The sequence below is a fragment of the Carettochelys insculpta genome, chromosome 12 (genome assembly GCF_033958435.1).
Source record: "Carettochelys insculpta isolate YL-2023 chromosome 12, ASM3395843v1, whole genome shotgun sequence".
NCBI classification, from domain to species: Eukaryota; Metazoa; Chordata; order Testudines; family Carettochelyidae; genus Carettochelys; species Carettochelys insculpta.
In genome coordinates, this window is record NC_134148.1 from 1,715,317 (window position 1) to 1,742,788 (window position 27,472).

The following is a 27,472-nucleotide window of genomic DNA, read 5'->3' on the forward strand; positions in this document are numbered from 1 at the left end:
TCTGAAGCACTGGAAGGCATTACGTAAAGAGGTGGTGGAATCTCCATCCCTAGAAGTTTTTAAGTCACAGCTTGATAAAGTCCTGGCTGGGATGACTTAGTTATGGTTGATCCTGCTTCAGGCAGGGGGCTGGACTAGATGACCTCCTAAGGGGTATGACTGATCTCAGAGTTAAAAATAAGAGTATATGCTTTAGAATAAGGTTTCTAAACTATGCATCATGACCCAAAATCAAGTCATGAGAACATGTCGAAGGGTCTCCAGACTGGCTCAGCATCTCATTCTGTCAACTGCAACCTTGCGCTCAGGTTTGGCAAAGCCACCCCTCCATCATGATGGCAGGGGACTGGGTGGTCCAAATATGAGTGAGTAGCACTGTGATCCCAAGCACCAGCTTGTAGTGCCACTCAAAAATCATGACAGTGGAAATCTAAATGTTCAAAAGAGTAAGCTGACCCTAATCAGCCCTCTCCCCTCCACCCCTTCCTCAAGATAGAAGCCAAGAGGGAGTGGGCTGTGTAATAAGTACCGCTTCCCTGATTTATTCCCCTATCTCATGGCTGTGCAACCCCATACCATCTTTTCCTTCGGCCTAGTCCCACAATATGCCCCCCCGCATAGCCAGGCAACTCCTAAGCCCCCCCAGATCTTTCTCTGTAATAATTCAAATCCTTCTGTCAGTCAGTTTCTTCCCCCAGCAGTCCTCCTTTACTTCCAGAACTCCATATCCTCTACACCTCTTGTATCTTCTGCCTCTACGGACTGGAGGAGTGGGGCTGGTCTCCTAAAAGCATGACTTGAATCTCTCATTGCTAAATCTATGAGGCAGTGTTGCATGGCACTTCTTGCAAATAGTGTTTGGTAAATTTCCGGGTAATGTCACTACGTGATGGGGTAACAAATATGCTTAGACCCTTACTCTCCTAGTTACCCTGGATTTTTAAAATATTTCAGTAGAGATATGTAGATGAATGAGACTGGCAAACGTTTTATGATGGGAAACTAATTTAACAATTTACTATATGTACTATGTAGCTTTGCGCCAAATAATAATACTATGAAATTGTCTAAAAACCTGCAAAGACTGGCACTAGTACGATTTACTCACACTGCAACATGACATATTTCATTACTTTAAATCCTGTTGAAATCTTTGACAACATTCCATCAAACTAACTACATCCACTGCATCTGGCTCACATTATAAATATTCTTCCTAGAAAATGCAGTCCTCTGAATTCCTAAGAACAGGTTTTCTTAGAAATACAGATTCTAATTGAACCTATAGCTTGAGAGGCCAATTTCTTTAACTCTATGAAGGATGGTTTGCCTTAGTTAAAAAACAAACAAAATGGTTATGATATCAAAAAAGTATCGAATCCAGTGATATGAAGAGGATTCCATTAAAGGAAAGCTATCACATGACTGAAGAAATGCAAATTTCTTTTCTGTCTTTAACATTTTCACTTGTCTTCAGCTTCATCTTTTTTGCATTTCTGAAACTACAGGTCTTTTACTGGAAATCAAGCCAACCCACCCACCCCCACCCTCAGTATTTCATACACTTTACAGGATTCCAGGAAAGGAGGATCCTCCCAGATATTTCATGTCCATTCTTTGGGGACCAGATCTCATCCTTTGCTCATTTTTCTTTTAAACAAACACGAACTTTAACTTTTTTCTAAAGAGGTTTCAATATACATAAAAATTCTCCAGACCTTAATTAGCAAGTTATGCTTGTGAGCATGATCATCAGGCAGAAATATTTTACCTTGCAATAATAGGATATTTTAGAATTTACAAATTGCTTGGAGTAATTCTGTAGCAGAGTAAATAACATTAAAAATTGATTTTATTTAAACTAGATCTTTTTGACTTTTAAATATGTTATTCTACAAAAAGAAATCTATTTAAGATTAAATTTGAAGTACAGCATACTACCTTAAGCTCCACACTTAACTACCTTAAGCTCCACACTTAGTATAATCTGTTACAATAATGTAAATTAAACAATATTAAGCAGTACATGTACGTAACCAAAGCCAAACCATAGAACTGGTAAAGTCAACAGCTGAGCACCTGGAATCAAGAGTTCACTGAAATACAGTCTGCAGATACAGAGAATATTTTCTTCATTTTAGCTTCGCCAGTTAGCTCAGTTCACTGTTGAGTTTAGAGATCAGAAACCAAAAAGCAGTCGAAAAAAGGAAGTTTGTATTTCTTTCTCAAGCGAGGAGTAAAAAATAAGTATGAGGAGGGACACGGTGAACAGAAATAATCAATGGAATATATTAACTACAGAACATACTTTTGTTTCATAAATAAGAATTTTAAATATAAAACATTTTGATAATTTTTATGTATCGTGCATATTTAAGGAAGTGTTTTTATTTAATATAAAACAATTTAAAAATGATGCTGTGTATTTGAATTCAAATTTCCATCCAAATGCAAATTAACAAATTAAATATAATTATATATTTATAATTATTCATAATTTATTATATTATAGAAAATAAGAAATGGATCATTGATTATGTTCTAACAAAATAAAAACAAACTAACATGTACAAGTTTAAGTTAAGCTATACAATTACTTCAGTAAATATACAAACACAGTATCATCCTGGCTGTGTCTACACTAGCTCCCAACTTAGAAGGGAGCATGGTAAGTAGGGTGTTGGGAGATTACTAATGAAGCGCTGAGGTGCATATGCAGCACTTTAATCAAGCTAATTCACCCCCGCAGCAAGTTCGAAGCAGCAAACATTGAAGTGCCGGCTTGTGTGTAGCTAGGGCTAACCCACTGGTACTTCAAAGTACCCGGACTACTCTTCAAAATTTTGAGAAGTAAAGGGACTTCAAGGTGCCGGCTTGCGTGTAGCTGCAGCTAACCCACTGGTACTTTGAAGTTTGCCGCTTTGAAGTTGCCATGGGGGAGAATTAGCTTAATCAAGTGCTGCACATGCACCACAGCACTTCATTAGTAATCTCCTCACATCCTACCTACTATGCTTCCCTTGAAGTTGGGAGCAAGTGTAGACACAACCCCTGTGTAGCAAAATGAAGAAACAAATTAAATGTAAAGGCTCTATTTAGCTGCAAAGTGACATGTTTAAATAGTTACTAACTACTGAGAAACTTTCCTCACAAAAATAACTAAAAAGCACATTTGCAGAACATGATAAAAATCAAGGATTTAAGTAAAAGTTTCCTGCTTGCTGATTAAAAAACTGTTATTTAAAATGAATTAAATCATTGATTTAAACCACTTCAGCCTGTTTTATACAAAGGACAAAAACCCTTTCAAAAATGTAGAATTTTGTATTGGAATTGCTACTCTATCATGCCTGATCACATGGTGTAATGAAACAGGAAATAAAAGCAATACGAGTATTCATGTGTCTTGTATATGAACACTGGGTTTTTTTATGTTTGTGGTGTTTTTTGTTTTTGGTTTTTGGTTTTTTTACACAAATTGGCTGGGAAATAGAAGGCTATGAAAAATTCTGCAAAGAGAATAAGATATTTCCTGCTAGATTTAGCATAATGGGATAAGCAAGTGTAATTGTGCAGACTAGATTAATTAAAGCGAGAGAATAATTTACATCCAAAATTTACGTCAAGAAAAACAAGCAAAACAACTAGCACAGAACAAAATCCATGGAAGCTTGGTTTCAGTATGGTAGCCACTTGATCACACAGTAGGATTTACTGCAAGTTAGAAAATGTCCTCAATTTTTAAATGTACAGCTATTTCACTAAAACTACTCAAACAATACATAATGGATGGTGAGGTAGGATTTGGAAAACTTTTTGGGTTCTGCTGAAAGAATCATCTGTCCTGTCAAATGCTGTGTCACATATGCAGGAGTCTTAAAAGAACTCATTCAATTGGACACAAAAGAGATGATACTTACCCTACCTCTAACTAGATTTCACCAAGATGTGTGATACCTGTGAGTTGTTGGCGCACATCACCTTACACTTGAGACCAGATTTTTACTAGCAATGCTTGTTGGTATGCACCTGCCCCCTGAGCCTCATGCTCCAAACTGAGGCATGTGACCTACCCACCTCTTCTGTGCTTTCTTTACTGCACATCACCTTAGGAAAGTATCTGAAGCAGACAGGAAGGACGACAGTTAGTGAAACAGGCCTAGATTATATTTACACACAGCTCATAGAGACCCAAGGCTGGTCCATGTCACCCGACTCAGGTTAAGGAACTCAGACATAGTGGTGTACACATTCAGGCTAGAGCTTGGACCCCGAGAGCATTACCAAATTTTGCAGATCCCATTCATGTTTCTCGTGGAAGTGCCTGTAGAGACTGTGGCCAAGGTATTCCAAACTCCTAGAAGATGTGCAGCTGAGAGGGTGATTTTGGTGATGGATATACTAATTCCAGGGTTTGCTCCTTCTGCATAAATACCAGGGAATCTCACACCCTGTTTATGCAACATACAGTAGTTGCATCGTACATGACCTGAATATACTAGGCACAGATAAAGGACAGGAATATTATTTTGCAGGTTTCATGATCTGCTTGCTTGTGTAGCTTGGACTCTTTCAGAACCATGAAGCTTCACCACACGATGGTTCACATGTACTCCCCAGGTTCATAATCAGCTTCATCACAGGTGAGGGAAACAAGTGTATTTGATTTCCCACCAGGACAATGATGCTAGAAGACTGTGGAAACTCAAGACTCATTTGTCCACTTGTCCCTCCTCAGAGCATAGATTGTCCATAATCATGCCTGGAGGCACTGGAGACGCAGTACTCTGAAGTGTGTCAAATAGGTGCAGGCAGCCATGTGGTCCAGAAGGACCAGACAAGACCAAAGTTTAGGGCTTATCTGAAGCTAAGGTATGAGATCCCTCAGAGCATGGACTCTGTCAACTCACAGTTTGTTATAATTAATAATAGGATATTTAGAAATCAAAGCCAAACAATTTGCAATGTAAAATTGCACACTGGTGGAGGAGGAATCCCACCTTATGAAGAAATCTAATCTTTCAACATCTTTGTTCTAAAAGGGTAGACCCAAGCTGGTGGAGTCTATGTCATCTGGAAATAGCTTGACCCATCAGATGCGGAGTGAGAAAAGGAGAGGTTACTCACACTGTGCAGTAACTGGAGTTCTTTGAGACTGTCATCCCTGTGTGTGCTCCACCTAGGTGCGTCAGCTCCGCTGCACCCACAGGTCAAAGATCTTTGTGTAGCAGTGTCCCTCACCTACCTGCCTGCGCTTGCAGGGCTCAGACATGAGAGCCTATCACAGCTACCGCACACGCGAGGGCTGGCTGTTACTGTTGTTCTTCTCTGATCCAGATGTCAAGGTAGACATCTGAAGCAGAGGGAAGGAAGGTGGTTGGTGGATCCCCCACGAGGGCAACCATCTTGAAGAACTCCAGTTACTGCACAGTGTGAGTAACCTCTCCTTTTCTCACTCTACCTCTGATGGGTCAAGCTATCGCCAGATGAAAAAGACTACACCAGCCTGGGTCTTCTCCTTTAGGACCCTTCTTCAAGGGTTCCTGTGGGTGTTCTACCTAGGTGACTATAGAGCAGTGTCACTGTTAGGAGGTGGGTCCCTTCAGATGATGTGTATCGGCTGATAACAGTACAGACTGTCAGAGTAATCTGAGAATCAGAGTATAATTGTGTGGCATAATATTGTGAGAATGTGCGAACCAGGGCACATGTGGCTGTGCTGCAGATGTCCTCAGTGGATACATCTCATAGGTAGGCCACAGAAGCGGCCAGTGCAGGTGTAGAATGTGCCTGGATGCCTACTGGGGGTTCCTTATGAGCATTACCACAGGCAAGTCTTACGCAGCTGGAGATCCATTTGAAGATCCTCTGTTTAGAGATGGGCGTGCTGCAGGACCCCTCTGTGGTGGAAATGAATAGTTGTGTCATTTTCCAAAAGGAATGAATTATCTGTAAGTAAAAGGCCAGCACCTTGTGAACATCAACGGTGTGCATGAGTATATCCCTATCGGTCATGGGTGGTTTAGGAAAGAAGACGGGTAAGCACACCAGATTGTTGCAATGGAATGAGGTAAGTACTTTACGAAGGAATTTGGTGTAGGTTCATAGGATGACCGTGTCTTTATAAATGGTTGCACATGGTGGTTCAGACATGAGTGCAGTGACCTCTGCTACCCCCTGTGCTGAGGTTATTGCCACAAGGAAGGCTATCTTCATGGACAGATTCAGTAAAGAGCAAGTGGCCGAGGGCTCAAATGGTTTCCCTGTTAGGGTTCTGAGAATTAGGTTGAGGTTCCATGCTGGTATGGGTTCCTTGATTGGAGGACACGTGTTACAAAGTCACTTCAGAAACCATTTGACAGAAGAATGGGTGAAGACCGAGTAGTCTTGCACCAGCAGATAGAAAGCCGATATAGTGGTTAGGTGGACTCTACTAGTACATACTGCTGTGTTTGTCTGTTGGAGGTGGAATAGGTAGGTAAGTATACATGGAATGCCTATTTGCATAGGGTCGCATGCTTGGGAGCAATGCTAGGCTGTGAAACACTATCATTTTTGTAATTAAGTCTCTCTCATTGCAGGCCTCCTGCTATTTTCCAGAATTGAAGGGATCTCAGGTGGACAATGGAGCCTAATTCTGTTAGCCAAGTAGGAACCATGCATGGAGTTGAAGGCGGTCGATGGCTGGGTGACAGATGGACCCATTCTGCTGCGTTAGGAGCGGTGGTATGGGAGGAAGAACTCAATCCCGCTTTATTTCGGCCATGACTCTCTGGATGTGTGGGATCAGTGGGAATGCATATGCTACAGGTGCATTCCATGTGATGTTGAACACATCCCCGTTGAGTTGCAATCTAACCCATGTCTGGAGCAAAACTGGGGTCAGAGTGAGTTGGCAGCTGTGGCAAACAAACTGACTGTTGGGAACCCCCATTTGTGAAAGATAGTGGACCTGCTGATTTTCCACTTGCGGTCTAGAGAGAAATTGCGACTGAGGTTGTCCGCAAGGATGTTGTGCTGCTCAGTATATGGGCTGCCATGATGTGTATTTGTCACAGGATACACCACTTGCAAAGTTGCACTGCTTTCAGGCAGAATTGTTTTGAAGGCACTCTGCCCTGTTCATGTAATGCATTCTTGTTGTGTTGTCCATTGGCATGCAGACTGTGTTGCTGGAGGTCTGCATGGAAAAATGCAGGCACACATAGGGGACTGCCTTCAGTTCTACCAGACTGATTTGTTCAAGTTGCTCATCTTGTGACCATGTGCCCCAGACTACTTGGTCTTCCAGATGAACAGCCCAGCCAAGTAGGGAAGCATCTGTTGTTGTTGTGATAATTGGAGGGGGTCCTCTGGAATTGCATCCACCAGGCAAGGGAGCTCCTGACCTTGGCTGGGAAACTCAACCTTGTGTTCAGCTGATGTATGCGGGCCCTGAACAGCACCCTGAACCGGGCCTGCATAGGAGGCATGCATGTGGCACAATGGATGTTGCTGTTGCCATGTGCACAGACGACATAGGCACTGTCTGGCAGTGGTGGCAGGAAAGAGTTGAGGCTTGTTTTTGAAATCCTGAATTGTCTGCAGCCTGTGTAGAGGAAGACAAGCTGCAGCAGTCTGACAATCCAAGAGTGCCCCTATAAACTCGAGTCTGGGAGCTTGTGTGAGAATGCACTTTGGTAGGTCTATGCATAGACTAAGATCAGAGAAAGTAACTCTGGTGAGTGTTTTTGCTTACTTGTCTTGAGTCGAGAATTGGTCCTTTATCAGGCAGTCATCTAGGTAGAGGAAGATGGTTAGTCCCTTTGTGCCATACGTACACCAAAGGGAAGTACTCTGTACTGATAGCGTTGATTTACTATGACAAATCTGAGATATCTCCTGTGCGATGGGCGGACAGCTATATGGAAGCTGGCTGAGAGTGGAGATATGGAGGTTCAGAGTAGACAGCCAATACCCTTTTTGCAGAGCAGAGACGATTGTGGCTAGGGTCACCATCTTGAATCTCTGACAAAGCATGTGACTGTTTAGGTTCCTAAGGTCTATGATGGGTCTCCGAGCCCCAGTTTTCTTCTGTGTAACGAAATATTAGGAGTAGAATCCTGTTTTCCTGTGCTTGATAGGTATCTCTTCTATGCCCCCCAGCCATAGAAGGTGTTGTGCTTCTTACAGTAACACAGTCTCACGAGAAAGGTCCCTGAAAAGGGACATGGATGAGGAATGGGGCTGGGGTTTGGGGAATAACATAACCAGTTTGCACAATTTCCAAAACCCAGTGATTGGTTATGACGGTTTGCCAAGCAGGGCAGAATGCTGCTACCCTTGAGCCAAAGATGGTGTGCAGCTCTATCAGGGGCCTGTGATTTAACGGGGCTGTGTCACTCCCAACCAAAACTTCAAAATGACTGGTGGCCTGGAGCCTGAGGGGTCAGAGGCTGGCTTGATGCCTGTCTCCTTCTAGACTGTTTTTGACATTCTCTATTGGCATATTGTCTGTTATTAAATGAAGGTGGCTTATTTTGTAACTGTATTGTCTGTTGTGATTGAGCTTTGCAGTAGCTGTTTGGATACCCAGCATACAAAAGGTGACTCTCGAATCTTTGAAAGAATAGAGCATCTCAGTGTTTTCTGCGAACACATGAGACATCTCAAAGGGAAAATCCTCAACCTTGGCTTGGACCTCTTTTGGGAACCCAGGAAGCTGAAGCCAAGACACTCACCTCACCACTGTTGCAGATATTAAAGACCTGGCTGCAGTATCTGCTGCATCTAGGGCAAACCGTAATGCTGTTTTTGCAGATAAGGAGCCTTCTGCTGGGTGGGCTTTGTATTGATCTGTTTTATTGTTTGGAATGGAGTCAATAAAGGTGTGAAGCTGGCTGAATATGTGATGTGTATATCTTGCTAACAGTGCCATGTAATTGGCAACACGAAACTGAAGGCTGGCCAAGGAGTACGACTTATTCCCCATTGCATCCAGCCTTTTCCAGTCTTTATCACTGGAGCTGACTCTGGCATTATGCTATTTTACCCCTTTCGTTCACAGCATCCACTATTGAAGAGTTTGAGAGTGGATGCAGAAAGAGGAATTCTTAACCTTTTGTGTCTATGTAGTACTTATGCTCCAGCTTCTGAGATCGGTGTGACAGAGGCCAGAGTGTTCCAGAGGATCTTAGCTGGATCCAACTGTGCTTCATTGACAGGTATTGCCAGTCTGTTCTGTGTGGATGTATGGAGAATTTTTGCCAGTTTGTGTTTAGCATCTTTTGAAGTTGAGAGGTAGATCTCAAGTCTACCTGAGACGCATCTAAAAATGTCCTGGAAGGTTCTGGAGTCATTGGTTGAGGTGGAAGGTTGAACTACTGAGGATACAGAGAATAGTGAAGAAGACAGATGTGATCGATGTTTCCTCTTAAACTGAGAGTCATAATCTTCTATGTCAGAGAAGTCCAACTTGATGAAAGATTGCATACTGGTAAGATTGTGGTCTGTCCCTAGGCACAGGGAATGGGTGTGGGAGAGGCTGATATCAGAATGCCATCAATGGGGCCCAGTAAGGCCAAATGGGTGGCAATATGGGGGAGCCCTTTGATGCTCCCATTGTTTTGTTTTTAGAGGCTTAGAGTGTTTCTTTGGTAACTTCTGAGGCAGTATACACTCCTCAACCTGAGGACCCCGTTAAATTTGTGCTTGGGGTGTATGGAGGTGACCACCTCGGGCTATTCAGAGAGCTCTCACTCAGCAGGAGTGTGCCTGGAACTGAAGTATCAAATAACTCCTCAGCTGTTGTGTATGGAGTGAATGGGGTGGGGGGGAGGCACACCTTGATACCAGAACCCCCTGAGCTGTCAATATCAGGGAGAGAGGAGTCGGTGCAATTTTTTTAGCACGCTTCCCCCTGCTGCTGCTGAAGTGGTAAGAGCAGAAGTCAGTATACTCTTGTCAATTACAGGTCTTTTCTGAGGGGCCATAATGGTGGCGTTATTAAAAAGCCACACCTCCTTTGCTGAGAGGGGTGATCCCTCTCCTTCCATCACCTCTTTGCTGAGGACTCCAAGGCTGCCCCTTTAACTGTGGGGAGGGTGCAGCATGTTTGGAGGTGGTCTGAGTGCACTCGGGGAAAAAGACCTCAACAAGACATGGGATCTTTTCCTGCCTCACAGGGATTTCCCCTTTTGTGTAGGACTTGTCTGAGCCAAAGGCCTCTGTGAGTCAACAGCCCCCTGAGGGCTACACCTGGTGGAGAAATTCATCTGGTCCCTGGGTGTCAGAGCCTGCTCCCTTAGCCAGACCCGGAGCTGTCGCTGTCTTACTCTGCAGGACCATTTAGAGAGCTTTTTACAGTGGAGATATACCTATACCTACCCTATCTCATAGAACTGGAAGGGACCTTCAGATGTCATCGAGTCCAGTCCCCCATTCTCACAGCAGGACCTATCACCACCCCTGACAGATTTTTTTAAAAATGTATTTCCCCCAGACCCCTAAATGACCCCCTCAAAACCCTGGGAGTGGAGAGGCCACTATTAGAACACTTTCTGGAGCCCAGGAAACCAGGCATGAGTGAGTAAAGAGGCTGGCTGTCATCTGAAATGGAGGTGCAGAGCACCTGAAGCTGCTTGAAGAAAACTGTCAGTCTGTTCTTTTCTTCTTAACTAACGTATAGTTGATTGTTCAAAAAAATTTCTTTCCAGGTCTGAGGTGGCTGAGGGAGATCTGTGAGTGGAGCCACTGGCAATCAGAGAAGACCTGAGGAGACAACCCATCCCCACACGTTCAGTAGCTGTGACAGGCGCTCATGCCTGAGCCCTGTATGTGCGACTGAGGGACGCTGCTACACAAAGACCTTTGACCCTTTGGCACAGAGGAGCTGACATACCCAGGTGGAGCGCTCACGGGGACCCTTGAAGAAGGGTACGTTGTTTCCCTTTAGATTGTACAAAGTACTTTTTCTTGGTCCTTTGGGGGAAGGTGGCACAACTACTAAGTGTAGACTCAGCCTTCCTCCAGGGGAATCTTGAACGATTGCACAACGCTCCCCAAGATGTCCTGAAACTGCTTGTAGCCACTGGGAGACAATGGTTAGGCCAGTGCCACCATCTCATCAGGTGATGAGGACTAAAGCGCAGCAGGAAGATTAAACGGGTTTATCCTTTTAGGTTGATCATAATTCTCTTCAGCGGTCTGCACATACTTCCTATGCAGCAATCTTTACCCGCACACGCAAGCAGATTCTTTGAAATTAGGATGTCTGAAGTAAAGAGCTCAAGAACCTCCAGAAGGTCAGAGTGTGGAATCATTAGGCTACACGTGAGGGTACCACTGGTCCTGAAACCAGCTCTCCAGAAATATGAGGGTGCCCAGCGACTTTGGAGCCCTGCCACAGCTAATGCCATGCCTCCAAGCAGGCAGAGGAGCCACTGCCTCAGCCTCCAACCCGCCCCTCAAGAAGTCTCCAAAAATTCCACTGGCAGAGACAATAACGCATACATTTTGTGATACCTTGGCTGGTGGACAGTACCAGTGAATGGTGCACTTAGAGTAGAGATACCACTTTTCCAGACTACTAGTTTCACAAGTGTAAGTAACTGGTTTGAAATAAAGACCAAGTCATCCACACAATAGCGAACCTAGGTCTTGCAGGTGGGGAGCAGAATGGACTTCAGACTTTTGGTGAAGCCAACTATGCCTGTTTCAGTTAGTGAATGCCAGAACTGTCAGGTCCTTCTTCCCACTGTGCTGTGGTTCTCTTGGTACAGCTAGCAATTGTTCCCTTGTCTCTCCTGCTAGCACCAGGGTCAATCCTAAGCCTCCTGTGGTTGAGTGTTTCAGGGCACCCTTGATGTCTGCAGTTCAGAATCGCATGACTTCAAGCTCCTGACACACCCATACTAGGGTGTGGAGTCTCATTTGTTTGGGAAGATGGAAGAGTGGATTTTTCATGCAACTTATGGGGGTGTTTGACCTTACACTTCTCCCATCACCTGCTAGTGTCCTGGGGCATGGTATCTGTCAGAACAGAGCCAGACAGAGTGTTTTGTGGGGGCAGACTAGGGCCTCACTGTCCACTTCATTAGCTGTATTTAAACCCACAACTCACAGGACTGCTGGGTTCACTTTGCATACAAGTGGAAGATACTGCATTTGAGGAATATGAGATTCTGTAATGCAAAATAATGGCAAGTTGTGAGACTCGCTCACCAGGAAGACCTGGGCACTGGGTATTAAGGATTTGGAGCCAGAATCTCAAATGGTGAGTGATGGACATGAAACCCCACCAAATTGAAACACCCTCTACACTAATGAATTTCTGAGTTTCTTTAAAAAAAATCAATACTAAACTATTTACAGAAAAAAGCTAGACTCACACAGGAACAGCTAGCCAAACTGTATGGCTTCACTCTCAGACTATGACCAGCAAAAGGGAACTGGAGAAGCAGGCTACAGATACCACCCTTTAAGCACTTGATTTAGAGTACAAGGGGGCACCGGGCAGAGGCACAAAGCAACAGACACTGCTACTAAAAATCTTCTGGTCTCATGAACATGAAGCATCTGTACACAGACATGGGAGGACACACAGGAGCCATCACTTGAAGGAGAATTGTGCTCTAATAAAAACAAATCTAGAACTCATTTTCTGCAGTGCAAGGCAAAAATCAGATTTTCCTCATTTATTTTGAGAGGAAACATTATGTTAACACATACACTTCTCTAAGGAAAGAGCCATAACACAAATGGAATAACTTTAGCCAGTAACAGCAAAATACCACTCTCTTCCCCTAGCTGATGAGAGATTTAGTAGTATAATAGGTTCAAAAAAGGCTTCTTTAATCCCCCACTTGTAGACGTGAACATTTAATTTTGATCTTTAAAGTAAAAAGAAATAGTCCTCTCAACTATCTTTCTCCAAGACCAGAGTCCACTGCTGGAGTAACAATTAGCTCATAAAAGAGTATAGAGGAACCTGGGGCTATCAGGTCACTTGGTGGTATGCCTACGTGGCAATAAAACACCCATAGCGGGACCATGTCAGCTAACTTGCACTTACAGGACTTGGGCTGCAGGGCTATAAAACTACAGGCAGGAGCTTAACTTATGTGACCAATGTCATCCCACAGGGTCCCAGAGTGCAGGCTGCAGCCAAAGCCTGGAGGTCTAAACTGCAATTGTATTGCCCCCCTACTCTCTGGATCATCGGCTTGTCATGGTGAGTGGGCTTGCATGTTCCAATGAACCTAAAAGCGATGCCGCAGGAAGTCTCGTACTCCCAGCTAGGTCACCATTGCGGCAAGATCAAAGGGGAGAGTGCGGACAAAGAACGATCCTAAAAGTCCCAAATGGCAGAACAGGGGGTAGGATAGCAAAGGTAATAGCTACAACAGCTGTGAAGGCAGATGAAGGCTGCAGTGGACAAGAGGCTCCCAGTTGTTGTGTATTCCATGCCATTGGACCAGAGTTTTCTATCCATCAAGAACTGTGTGGTAGCTGCAGTGCAGCTCCCCCCATGTTAAAAGAAGCCCCACACAGGTGTCTTCCTCTGTGTACTACTCTCCTAAACTTAAACGTACAGTCACTGGCGAATGGTGACGGGAGCAGGATTGTGAAATCTGGAAGCTTTAAATCATAAACCGGCATATAGGCAGTAGATGTATTTATCAGTCATTCCGTTTCAAGGAGTGAGGTGGTAGAATGGTCCTGCTGCTGTATCCACAGCTGAGCAGCCCTATTTAGGATCCACTCTGCTCGCTCCACATGGGAAACGCCTAGAAAAGGAGCCCTAAACATAGTCTACCTCAATCCCCCTGACTGTATAACCGCAGCCAGTTGGTTCACCTCCATGTGGTCAAAATCAACCAGTGAACTTTGGAACATGGAATAATTGGACTCTAATGGACAACTCAGATGAAGAGAGAAGTACATGCCAGGGCCAAAGCAGCAGTGCAACGTAAAAGAAGTACTCTGAAAAACCAATGGTGGACTGAGAAGGCACAAGAACTCCAGCATCCAGCAGACATCAACGATACAAGAGGTTTTTTCAATGCTACTAACGCTGTGTATGGACCCAAAAAACCATGGAATCAATCCCCTGAGATCAAAGGATGGTACCCAACTCTTGCAAGACAATGATGCCCCTGCTTCTCAAAGGAGGGAGCACTACAATGAGCTCTTTAACTGCCCCTTCACCGTGGTCCTAGAATCCCTTGACTAAATCCCTCATCAACCACTTAGAGACAATCTTGCAACACTTCCTACCCTGAGTGAGGTCCAAGCTGCCATCAAAGTGATGAAGTGCAACAAGGCAACCAGACTAGATGGAATCCCTATCAAAGTCTTCAAAGAAGGTGGGCCAGAACTCCACCAATAGTTTCACCTCTTGATACTCAATATCTGGGATAGGGAGCACATGCCACAAGATTTCAGAGACATGCTGATTGTCAGGCTTTTCAAGAAGGGTGACAAGTCAGATTATGGAAACTATCGTAGCATCCTCCTCCTGGCAACAGCAGGGAAAACCTTAGCTCAAATCCTTGCAAACAGGTGCTTGTCACTCTCACAAGAAATTCTCCCACAATCCCAGTATGGCTTCTGACAATCCCAAGAAACAGCAGCCATGATTTTCACTGTCCCACAACTGCAAGAAAAATGTTGTGAACACAACAAAGCCTTACAGAGATGAGTTTCATCAACCTGACCAAAGCATTCGACTCAGTCAACTGTAGCTCCCTGTGGACCATCCTGCTCAAAGATTGGCTACCCCAAAAATTTCATTACCATTCTAAGGCTGCTTCACAACATGACAGCTATGGTATTAAGCAACAAGCAATCCCAAAACGACCCCTTTGAGGTCAAAACAGGAGTCAAGCAAAACTGCATCATTGCCCCATCACTCTTCTGTAGCTTCATTGCCATGACCCTTCACCTCACTGATGGCAAGCTTCCAGATGATGTGAAGACTGTCTACAGAATGAACAGGAAGCTTTTCAATCTCTGGAGACTAAAGGCTAAAAGCAAGACCTCCACAATCTCAATCATGGAGCTCCAGTATACAGACAACAATGTGATTGTTGCTCTTTCTCCCACAAACCTTCAGACCATCTTAAGTCCCTTCACTGAAGCATATGAGAATCTTGGCCTCGCACTGACAATCAAAAAGACCAAAGTGCTTCATCAACCTTCACTGACGAGGCAATCTCTTGCACCTGCTATTCAAGTCAATGGAGAACTGCTGGAAAATGTGGAGCACTTCCATACCTTGGAAGTCATCTTTCCACTAAAGACAACACTTATGTGGAAATCCAGCTTCATCTGAGCCGTGCAAGCTCTGCTTTTGCCACGCCTGAGAAAAGGGGTCTTCAAGAACCGGAATATTTAGCCCAAGATAAAGCTCCTTTTATACCATGCACTGGTTGTTCCAATGCTATTGTATGCATGTGAAACCTGGACAATACACAAGTGTCATTCAAAGGCACTGGAACAATATCATCAGTGCTTCTCCAGAGAATCCTAAATATCTTGTGGGAAGATAGGTACACAAACAGATGCATCCTGGAAGAGTCAAACATGACCAGCACTGAAGCCATTATCCTTCATCAACAACTTCATTGGGCCGGTCACATGGTCAGATGTCTGAGCAGTTCCTTCCAAAACAGATTCTGTTTTCTGAGTTGGAGGAAAGGACAGAGGAACATTGGGGGCAATGGGGCTACGTCTACACATGCCCCAAACTTCGAAATGGCCACGCAAATGGCCATTTCAAAGTTTACTAATGAAGCGCTGAAATGCATATTCAGCGCTTCATTAGCACGAGGGCAGCAGTGGCGCTTCGAAATTGATGCGCCTTGCCGCCGCATGGCGCGTCCAGGCGGGGCTCCTTTTCGAAAGGATGCCGCCTACTTCGAAGTTCCCTTATTCGCATGAGCTGATGGGAATAAGGGGACTTCGAAGTAGGCGGGGTCCTTTTGAAAAGGAGCCCCGTCTGGACGCGCCATGCGGCGGCAAGGCGCATCAATTTCGAAGCGCCGCTGCCACCCTCATGCTAATGAAGCGCTGAATATGCATTTCAGCGCTTCATTAGTAAACTTTGAAATGGCCATTTGCGTGGCCATTTCGAAGTTTGGGGCATGTGTAGACACGGCCTGGGAGCGATATAAGGACGTGCTGAAGGCACATATGAAAAAGTGCAGCATTGGTGTCGACACCTGGGAGAACCTTGTCCAAGACCATCCCTAGTGGAGAATAGTAATCCACGAAAGGATGGTGCAATTTGAAAGGTCCCAGTGCAGTGCAGATGAGGACAGGCAGAGAAGAAAAGAGCATCAAAAACTGTCCCACACCCCTCCAACAGCTACCTACACCTGCTTCTTCTGTAATAAGATCTGCTGCTCCAGTATTGGGCTGATCAGCCATCAATGGACTCTCAAATTGAAGGGTAACATGAAGACATCCTACTTGCTACTCAGTGACCTCCAAGAAGAAGATATTGTCCCACAGCGCAAGCTCCATATGCCCGAGCAGCTGACAATGGCCAGTCATGAGTGTTTTGTTGCAGTGTAGCAGTACCCTGGGAAGCTGGCCTGAAAAGACCCACATTCTCACTTATTTTCTCTATAAGTGGGTTTTAAATCTAGAAAAAGATGTCCTCATACTTGGTCCTAATCACTGAACCAAAGTAGCACATGAAGGAGACTTGTCTGTAGGAACTCAGCCCCATTTGTTGAAGAAGCTGGAAAACATACAGTGATTCAGACAGCAGATTAAAGGAAGAAAAAACTTGATCTTATGTGTATGGCATTTGAATTCTGCCACGGAGAACTGGATTCTACCTTCTGCCTCTAAAACGGAGGCCCTGTGTGATCACCTGTAAAATGTGGATATTACCAAATCTCAGAAACGTGTTGTGAAAATAAATTGGTATTTGGGAATCACTCAGATACTTGAGAGATAGGCATAACAGAAAAGCCCATGAACAAATTAAATGTTTTCAAATTCAGATTTGAAGAGCATGGAGTAAATAATGCAGAAGTACCATACAGTGAAAAATGAGGACAAAAAATACTTAATAGCTGCTCATTAACTGAGTATTGTCCTTCCCTGGCATTGAATGAGGCAAGGAGCTTATGGAAAAAATAGCATTTGATCATGTAATCAAAGAATATCACAACGTGTACGTAGAAGGGAGACCAATTAGGTTGCAAAGGCAACCTTACTTCTGGCATTTCTTTAGTTTCAAATGTTTGACTTTGCAATCATAATGTCCTTTTAACAATTGTATTTTGTGCAACTTCTTACTCTTAAATACTAAACTGAAAAAAAAAAAAAAAACAAATGCAGCCATGAAGCCTCCTACTGACTTTAGTTGAGATCCACTGAATAGACCCTCTGTTGTATTTCCAGTCTCCTTGAGTCAGCACAAGGCTTGTCATAACTTTTAGCCTACAGACACTCACTCACTCTCGCACACATACACACATGTGCGCGCACAAGCACACACACATCAACAGAATCTACTATCACTTTAAAATTAAGTAGAAGTTGAGTGAACTTTGGACTAACACCCTACATCTGACTTGGCATAAATAATTTTATGTAAGAAGAAAGTCAGTTTCCATCTACTAGCTATTACTCACCCTTCTCTGACAAATTCTTCTTCATTTTTTGTCCACCTGGTAACTGGAGTTGGAAATCCTGCAGTGACACATGGGAAAACTGCAGTTTGACCAGTAACTTTGGTTCGTGATGAAGGTTGTCTCAGAAACATCAAGCTTAATGGAACATCTGGATCTGCAAATATTTTGTAAATAAAATGATAAAAATTATCAAACAAGAATAAAGACAATGAGATCATCAAGTTAACAACATTAGCATATTGCTCCTCTTCAGTAGTAAACACTGTACACAAAACTGTGAAGCGGCCACAGGTTGTACCATCTTTATCCAGCATGCCTGGGACCTGACAAGTCCAGAAGAAGAGAATTTGCTGGACTCCCTCCCTAGGGGCTCTGGCCCCAGCCCAGACTCTCAGGGGCTGCCCCAGGGCTCCATCCAGCCCGACCCCCTCCTGCCACAGGGCAGATGGGCTCCAACGCCTGCCCACAGCAGCTTCCTGGCTCCAGATCCTGGGCCTGCGCTGCCAGAAAGCTCCGGCTTCCAGTCCAGCCACAGCTGCTGCAGGACAAATGAGGGCTCAGGCTCTGGCCCCATGCTGCCACAGGACAGGCAAGGGCTCCAGTTTCCAGCCCCTACTGCCAAGGGGCTCCGGTTCCCATCCGCACAGCAGCATTCTGGCCACTGCTACTGCAGGGCAAGCAGAGGCTCAGAGTACCAGCTCTGTGGTGTTGGAGCAGGCTCCAACTCCTGGCCCCACTGCCGGGGAGCTCTGGTTCTTAACCCACGGGAGCCTCCTGCCCAGCAGCTGCAACGCATGTAGGGACTCTGACTCTCAGCCCAGCTGGGGCTCCTGCACTGCCTGCTACTCTCTCATCTGGCAATACCCACCGTCATTTCAGACAATGATGTTGCCAGACAAGAGAGTACCAGATTTGAGAAGTGCAACCTGTAGCTGCTTCTCTAGTACTTTAGTCTGTACTCCAAACAAACAAAACAGTAGAAATGTAGCACTTCAAAGACTAACTAATTTATTCGGTGATGAGCTTTCATGGGACAGACCCACCTCATCAGGTAAATCTCATTTCCAATATAGACTGACATTTATAAGTACACAGAATCAAACAAAAAAATTACAATAAAAACTGACAAATCAAATACACAGGGGAAACCAGCTACCTCAAGACAGGCTCCAGAAGATCAATTACAGAACAGCAGTTGTCATCACCTACAGTCCCCAACTCAATCCCCTGCAACACACCATTAAAAACCTACAACCCATTCTGGATCAGGATGCTACACTCCAGAAGGCTCTAGGTGACAGGCCTGTCCTTTCCTATAGACAACTTCCTAACCTAAGAAAGAGTCTCACCAGCAATCACAGACTACACCACAGTAATACTAATCCTGGAACTCTTCCTTGCAATAAGTCCCACTGCCAACTTTGTCCATGCATTTATTCCGGGGATACCATCACTGGACCTAAAGATGTTAGCTACAAGATCAAAGGCACATCCTCATGCACTTCCAGCAATATTATATATGCCATTATGTGCCAACAATGAGCTGCCACTATGTACGTTGGACAGACTGGGCAAAACCTCTGCCAAAGAATCAATGGACACACAGCAGATGTCAAGAAACTCAATACACATAAGCCAATCAGTGAACACTTCAATGGAGTTGGCCATTCTGTTAAAGACCTGAGAATTTGTATGCTGGAGCAAAAAGAATTTAAAAACACATAAGAGCGAAAAATGTGTGAGTTGGAATTCATACTCAAATTTGAATCGTTAACATATGGTATGAACAGAGACATCAATTACCTCACACATTACAAGGACTGCTCCCCTTCCTTTGATGGTTGTAATTATCTCAGGCAGGACAACTGACATTCTTCCACCCCTCAACCCCCTCATATATTTGATTTGTCAGTTTTTAATGCAATTTTTTTTGGTCCTCTGTACTTATAAATGTCAGTCTGTATTGTAAATGAGATTGATCTGACGAAGTGGGTCTGTCCCATGAAAGCTCATCACTGAATAAATTGTTTTGTTAGTCTTTAAAGTGCTACATTTCTACTGTTCTATAACTTAAGTTGATGCAAGGGGCTAATTGAGGATTCACTGGATGCATCTGATTTCCCAATCTAGACATGCAAGTTGACTGCTCTGCTGTTGGGAGTTATGATTTTTCAAGAGCAGTATGCTCCAAATTCCACAGTTAACTGCCTGAGCAATATATTAGAAAGTAATTGCAGAGCTCAGAAATCAATATCCTGCTGTTAAAAAAAAATGAAGGAAGTCTTAGAACTTTAGAACAGCATATTGAAAGAAACAGCTTTGATGATCCAACGGAAGCATGCATCTGCATGTATGGATGGAAAAGAAGTTCAATTTTTTCAAACATGATGAACCTAAAGCAGAAAGTTTTCAAACTTCTCTGTTCTAGAAGTTTGACCATCCTTATGGCACAAATACACACACCATTTGCAAAAGTAACTACAGATGAGAATGAAGTAGAAATGGACCTGGGAATTAGAGTGGATGAGAGTCTGGATGTAAGTGAACAGGATGGCCTTGTAGCCAAGAAGGCTAATGGCATATTGGGATGAAGTAGGAGGAGCATTTTCCAGCAGATCTGTTTGTTTCCATAACACTCTTTTTCTAGGTCTATCAAAACAGAAAGCAGTCAAGTAGCACTTTAAAGACTAGCAAAATAGTTTATTAGGTGAGCTTTCGTGGGACAGACCCACTTCTTCAGACCATAGCCAGACCAGAACAGACTAAATATTTTTCTAGGTCTGTGTTGTTAGCCCTGAGCCAAACCCCCAACCCAGAGGACCACTGGATCACACTTAGTCTGGTCTCTACCCTATGACCTGTCTGGCCTGGGTGGTCTTAAAAGGAGCATGAGGCTCCCACCGACATAGTTCCAGAGGTCACTGAGACGAGCAACCCCCCCTAACCATGACAAACTAGTGTTCCATTGGGGGTGTTCCAGAAGATCTACAGAAGTTATTATTTCCCTCTATTTGGTACTAGTGAGGCCACATCTGTAGTACTGCATCCAGTTCTAGGCCCTCCAGTATAGAAAGGATGTGGATGCATTGGAGCAGGTCCTGCAAAGGGCAATGAAAATTATTAGGGGGCTGGAGCACATGGCCTATGAGGAGAGGCTGAGGGATCTGGACTTACTTAGTTTGCACAAAAAAAGGGTGAGGGGTGATTTGATATCAGCCTTTAACTCCCTGAAAGGGTACAGGGGTGTGCTTTAATGAGGATGGAGGGACTGTTCTCAGTAGTGACTGATGGCATAACAAGGACCAATGATCTTCAAGTTGCAGTGGGAGAGTTCTAGGTTGGATGCTAGGAAAAACTATTTCACCAGGAGGGTGGTGAAGCACTGGAATGCTTTACCTAAAGAGGTGGTGGAAACTCCATGCCCAGACGCTTTTTAAGTCCCAGCTTGACAAAGTCCTGGGTGGGATGATTTAGTTGGGGTTGAACCTGCTTTAGGCAGGGTGCCGGATTTGATGCCCTCCTGAGGTCCCTTCCAGCACTAGAATTCTATGATTCTATGACACATTGAAGTACAGTAAACTCTTTCATATCCAGCAGCCCCAGGACCGGAAGGTTGCTGGATACTCAAATATTCTGGATAATAGAAAAGTATACCCAGCAATCCATAACACTAAAGAAAAACAAACTTAGATATTAGGAAACAAACAAAAACATCTGCAAATGTTATTTACCAACAACAGATCTCTTCCAGAAGATCTTGTTTTGAAAGAGCGCATCCCACACACACAGAAGAGGATCAAAAAATCAATTCGCTCTTTTGATAGAGAATCCACACAGCCTCTGGTCTTTCAAAAGAACAGGCCAAGGATCAAAAATCTGGTGGCATGAGGACAGCTCTTTTGGAAGAAAAAAAAAGGGGTGTGTGTGTGAAGTGTCTACACATGTTCTTTTTAAAAGACGCTTTCAAAAGGAGGCTCTCTTCCTGATCCAGGAGCAGAAGAGAGCTTCCAGAAGAAGAGCTGCATTCTTTAAATTTCAGATCGAAAGCGCGCATTTTGTGTGTGGTATCAGAGAGGTAGCCATGTTAGTCTGTAGCTTCAAGAACAACAAGAAGTCTTATGGCACCTTATAGACTAAGGTGGTTTCAGAGGGGTATTTGAAGAGAGGGGTCCCAGCAAGAGGGAGGGCCAGAGCTGACAAGGTCTATTCAGCAAGGTGAAAATAGCCCAGTATCAACAGCACTTATCAAAAGAGGAAAAAACAAGTCAGATCACACAGGGGAATGTGAGCCTTAGTCAGAGTCTAATGGGGGGATATTAGCACCCAGAGTAGAGAAACTGCCTTTGTAAGCTGTGAGCCACTCCCAGTTTCTGTTTAATCTATGGTTAATGAAGTCAAATAAAGCACCCTCCCCCCACTCATGCATCTGATGAAGCGGGTCTTTGCCCACAAAAGCTTATGCTCCAAAACATCTGTTAGTCTATAAGGTGCCACAAGACTTCATTTTGCGTGTGGACACTGCACAGTCTTTAGAAAAAGGACCTGATTTTGCAAAAGACCTTGCTAGTGTAGACACAACCACGCTGTATTTGCTATATTTGTTTGTATTTACTGTCCCTACACTGTACTTAGGGAAAACATATGTAAAATTTACTTACGGTTAAAATGCCAGTTATTTGAGAGTTCCAGATGATAGAATGCCAGATATGAAGGAGTTTACTGTATCTAGTTTAGTCTCATTTGATGTTTTTTGCCTGTTACAAAATAAATTGCTACAAAAACCTGAATTTGCAGTTTTTGGATCTCAAACTGGTAGTCTGAAATACTGATCTAAATTAGATATTGCACCAGTTGTCAATTTTTTAGATTTTTTTACTCAGTACTGTATAAGAACATATATTATATATCTCATTTAGTCATTAAATATAAGAGTTTCTACACAAACAACTTAAACAAAACTGTATTTATGCAGATACTAAATATTTAGCTTGGTTTGTTTAATTGTTAGCTGTGTTATGAACCAGAGAAATTTAAGGAGTGCTTACCATGTGTAGACAGGGAGTCAGTGGTATTGATAAATACCAGGTATATAAAATGTTTGTGAAGACATTCTAATTCAAAGAAAAAAGCATTTTCTTTCTCTTTTTTCCTTTGCTAGAACATACACTTGCAGAGATGTCTTTTGTATGCATAAAATGATGCTAACATGCATTTGCTGGTACCTTCTAGTCATTCATAAGAAATTAGAACTAAAAGCCTGCTTCTACTAATAACATGATGCAAAACTGAGATGAACTTTCTGTAATGTCAATAAATAAATAAATAAATAAATAAATAAAATTGTGGTGAAATTTGTGTCCAGCTGATTAGAAACTAATATTCTCCTTTAAACTAGATTGATCCAAATTTACAAGACTGATGGCTAGTTCTTGCTCAGAACAGCATCATGGACAACCAATATTGTTGTCAACAAAAGTTACTCTCCTCAAATTAAATGAAGCAATTATTTCTGACTAAACACTGGCACTCCGTGCAGGGTTTTACAAAATATTTTAGTCACTTACTAACTTTACTGCTTAATCAGTCAAATTCACAATTTGTGTTTTGCAACTCACTAATTTAAGAAGGGAAAATACGCAAATTTTCAGTGTGTAAAGATTAATTAATGAAGCCAAAGTTAAGAATATATTAAGCCTGCAACAATTAACTTCAATTTGAAGCCCAGAATCAGAAAAGCGTCTCAGCACATGCTTGTACGCATTCCTTTTCAGAAAGGAACCTAAATAAAGGATGCTGTTAAACTCCATTGACTATATTTAGGTGTCATTGTGGCAATCCTAACAACACTGATTGAAGCCTTTGGGTGCTACAATAAAATAAAAGTTTTCTACTAGTACAATTATTAATAGTAACTACTAATATTTTGGCACAAATGTATGATCTATACTATTCAATTCAGTTCTCACTCTTCTGCATTAAAACTGTTGCCTTAACACTAGCACTAGCCATAGTTCCATTTCAAACTGGGCTCATGAACTTTCAGCACTGTCACAAAACCATGCTGTGAGCAGCAGTGAAGACTTGCTGTCGAAAAGACACTAATTTTTCAAGCATAGACACAGTTTATGAGCTTCTCATATTGGTACATGCTTCTAATACAGAGATGTATGAAATTCGGCCCACCAAACATTTTCCTCTGGCCAAGGGCTGTCCTGCAGCCCACCAAGGTGGTCAGGAAGAAACTAAGTGAATTACAGCTGTGTTTGACAACAAAATCAGCTGTAATCCACTGGGTTTCTGTATCTTACAGGGCAGTTTAACGAAACTGAAAGTGGCTCAACTGCAGGAGATACTGAAAACAGTGGAAATCGGATTGCAACTCTAAACCATCAAAAAAAGTTAGAAGGAAAGCATCAAAGCTTCTGCACAACCAATCAATGGAAAAGTTATGTTAAACTCTCATACTGGTCACAAGTGCTATGGACCAAACATGACACATAAATCAATGTCTTACTTCTGAGCTGTTTTTATAGCTGTGTTTGTTTTAGAATATCTAGTCCTACTGCTGTTGAGTTGCCCTGAATTACACTATATGTACCAAACTGCAAGTAGTACTTGCACCTTAGTTTTATTATAGAAAGCTAATCTGTGAAAAAGATAAATAAGGACAAGGCTTTTCAGCAGCGACTAGTGAGTTTGAGTGTCTCCATTTTCAGACGCTCATTTGGAGACATTTTAAACTGGCCTCATTTTCAGCAGCTAGATGCTCATTACTTTAAAATTAGATCTCTTCAGAAAGGCCTCAACTTGAGCACCCCAAAAATGAAAATCACTGACACAGCTATTTCAAAAATCAGGCACCATTTTTGAAAACGTGAAGGTGCCTATCTACATATTTTGCCTCAAAAGAGTTACCGAATCCTTTCTGTACAATTGCCTCCTCACAAAAAAACACCCTCAAGTGTAGGGAACCTTTCATAGGCATTTTCCAGTGCACTTCTTGATTGCTTTATGACTGTTATTACTTTGGTCACATTTAAGGGCTGAACCACCATCTGGTAACAGACTGATGCTTTCCACATCTCCTTTTCTTCTAATTGGTATGTGTTCCTATTACGTTTTCCTTTCATTTTATAATTAAAAGAGGTAGCATACAAGTATGTCAATGGATAGATTAAAAGGAAAAATTTTTTTAAGAAATAGATTAGTACCTGGGAGTACTTTAAGTTCTGCTTCATCACTGTATTTGGGAGACCCACCACTTTCCATGACACAGCGATAGAGTCCTCCATCTTTATCTGTAGCATTGCTAATGATTAGCGCTCCAGTTGGTAGTATGATTGCACGGTCATCCAAGAACAGTGGCTGGCGATCTTGCTCCCACCTTACAAATGGTACTAGATCAGCATTGACCTCACAGTTCAGAATGACGCTGTTTCCTCTATAGACAGATGTTGATTCTGGCTGACTGGCAAACCTTGGAAGTCCTGGAGAGCAAGGTGAAAAGAGAATGGAAAAAAATCAAAGTGATACCAAACTACCACAATTCTGAAGGTGAGACCATCAATCTAATTGTAAGCCTGACAAAAGTTTCACTCCATCTCTCTAGAAAGAGCAGATACAGCTGAAAACAAGAAAAACATAAATTTGCTTATTTGAACAATGCAGGAAAGATTCTGCACCTGATATCAATTAAACATGTTTTAATGTGGGAGAGAAACAGACGGCCATATTGTCAAAGCCTTTATGGGAGGAGTAGGACATGCCAAGAAAATTCACTCACTTCCCCTTGCATACAACCTTTTTCAGTCTCTAGGTACCCCAGAAAAACTTGTGACGCCTAGACCAGTTCCATTCTAGACATCAGGTTTACATAAACTTTGAGCCAAATGACAGTATCTAATCATTGGTTGCAAATAAGGAACTCAGCAAGGGATACTCAGGGACCTGCTTATTCAGCCTTCTAAGTTCCTTGCACCCCAAGACTGAGCAAAAGACCTGAAATTGTAAGACATATCACATGCCCTGGGGAAGACGACATGTTTCTTGGAATTTTCCTCCCTACTATGTGCGTGGAACACTGGTATTCTGTGAACTCCTCACATGTGTGCTGCAAGTGTTTGGAAAAATACAATGATGGGTACATTTGGAAAAATACAGTAAATTCTTTCATGTCGCGCAACCCTGGGACTGGGAGGTTGCCAGATATGCAAATATTCCAGTTTAACAAGAGTAGCTGTGGGGAGGCACAGGTATGGTCAGTGCCCCCCACCATAAGAAAGTTCAGTTCCTCCTGCCTCCAGCGCCAGCTCCCTGCAACCACTACACCTTTACTTTTTGCTGGCAGACTCTGGGATTGCGATGCTGGGAGCTGCTGGGGGGGCTCAGGGATTGCCATGGGGGAGCTGCTTGAGTGGCTCAGGGATTGGTGTGGGGAGCCACTGGCGCGCTCAGGAATCGTTATGTGGAATGGGGAGCTACTGGCAGGACTTGGGGATTGCTGCACAGTATGGGGAGCCTCTCACTGCAGCCCTACAGCCAACCCTCTGCCTGGACACCAGGGACCTGCGAGCACCCAGGCTGGTGCTGGAAGGAGCAGCCACGGCGCAGTGGAACTTGCCTGGAAGCTCCGTGTGGAGAACTACCAATAAACCCACTCGGCCTGGTGTGGGGAAGCAGCTTGCACAGCACCTGGGACTGTCTTTTTAAAAAAAAAAAAAAAAAAAAGCCACATCATGGCTCAAGGTTTGCCAGCATTATGTCAGTTATCTGAGAATTCTGGTTGATCAAATATTGGACGAACAAGAGTTTACTGTATTTTCTGTTATTAAAACCAGATACAATGTTACTTCATTGCTATGATACCTGATTAAATAACTCCATTTTGTTTTTGCTGTACATGTTTTTGGTCTGACAACAATTTTTTTTGAAGAAAACGTTCATAGGTGTTCCACATAAAACATATTATTGTTCGGTGCTCTCAAAAAGTTTAAGAAACGCTGCCTTAAACTATACCACTTTGTTGATAAGCCAGCAAATCTATCTGGAACACAACAACAAAACTGGATTGCTCTGCAGTCTTCGATATTTGCAAAGGGCTTAATAAAATGTCTAGACAAAGCGTCGTTCAGGAAAATGAGATTATTACCCTTTAACACACTAGCAGAATGTTGCCAAGTTTAAAATTTAAAATCCCTAAATATTCATAAATCAGGAAATTTACTTGAAGTTCCAACACCAATTTTCTTCTTTGTCTCTTCTTCAATCCCCACCCAAATCTAAATTTACAGGCCACAAACCCTGAGGACTTTACATATCAGTTTTCAGAGGGGTAGTCGTGTTAGTCTGGATCTGTAACAGCAACGAAGGGTCCTGTGGCACCTTATAGATTAACAGAAAAGTTTTGAGCATGAGCTTTCGTGAGCTCACGAAAGCTCATGCTCAAAACTTTTCTGTTGGTCCATAAGGTGCCACAGGACCCTTCGTTGCTGTTACATATCAGTTTTGACACCCAGCCCACCCACTGGATATTGACCAGAAATCTGTGCTTCAAAGTATGAAATTATTTTGCCCTCTACAGATGTTACAGAGAACTAATCCTATCGTTTGTCCACCACATCACATGAGCTGGTGCTCACGCTGTATCTTCTAAAACAGGTGGGTTTGTGATATTACTAATTACAACATAAAACTAAACTCTATACACAGTAGAATCTAGAAGAGTAAATGCTAGTTGTAGCACATGGGGTTGAATACCATATGCTTATAATTTATATATTCAACAGGAAAATTTGTTTCTTTAGTGTGGCAACTGATGTGCGTTTCCCACTAGTAAGTAGTGG

General features: G+C 43.1%; 1 protein-coding gene across 7 annotated transcripts in view; it reads right to left on the reverse strand.

Annotated features, from left to right (window-relative positions):
- The window catches only part of NEO1 (neogenin 1), a 400,117-nt gene that overhangs the window by 223,119 nt on the left and 149,526 nt on the right, over positions 1 to 27,472 (reverse strand). For all 7 annotated transcript variants that reach the window (XM_075006455.1, XM_075006454.1, XM_075006452.1 and 4 more), the window contains exons 3-4: positions 24,842 to 25,117; positions 17,631 to 17,784 (exon numbers count right to left, since the gene is read on the reverse strand). In XM_075006455.1, coding sequence (XP_074862556.1) covers positions 17,631 to 17,784; positions 24,842 to 25,117 — 430 coding nt within the window. The remainder of the gene's footprint in view (positions 1 to 17,630; positions 17,785 to 24,841; positions 25,118 to 27,472) is intronic.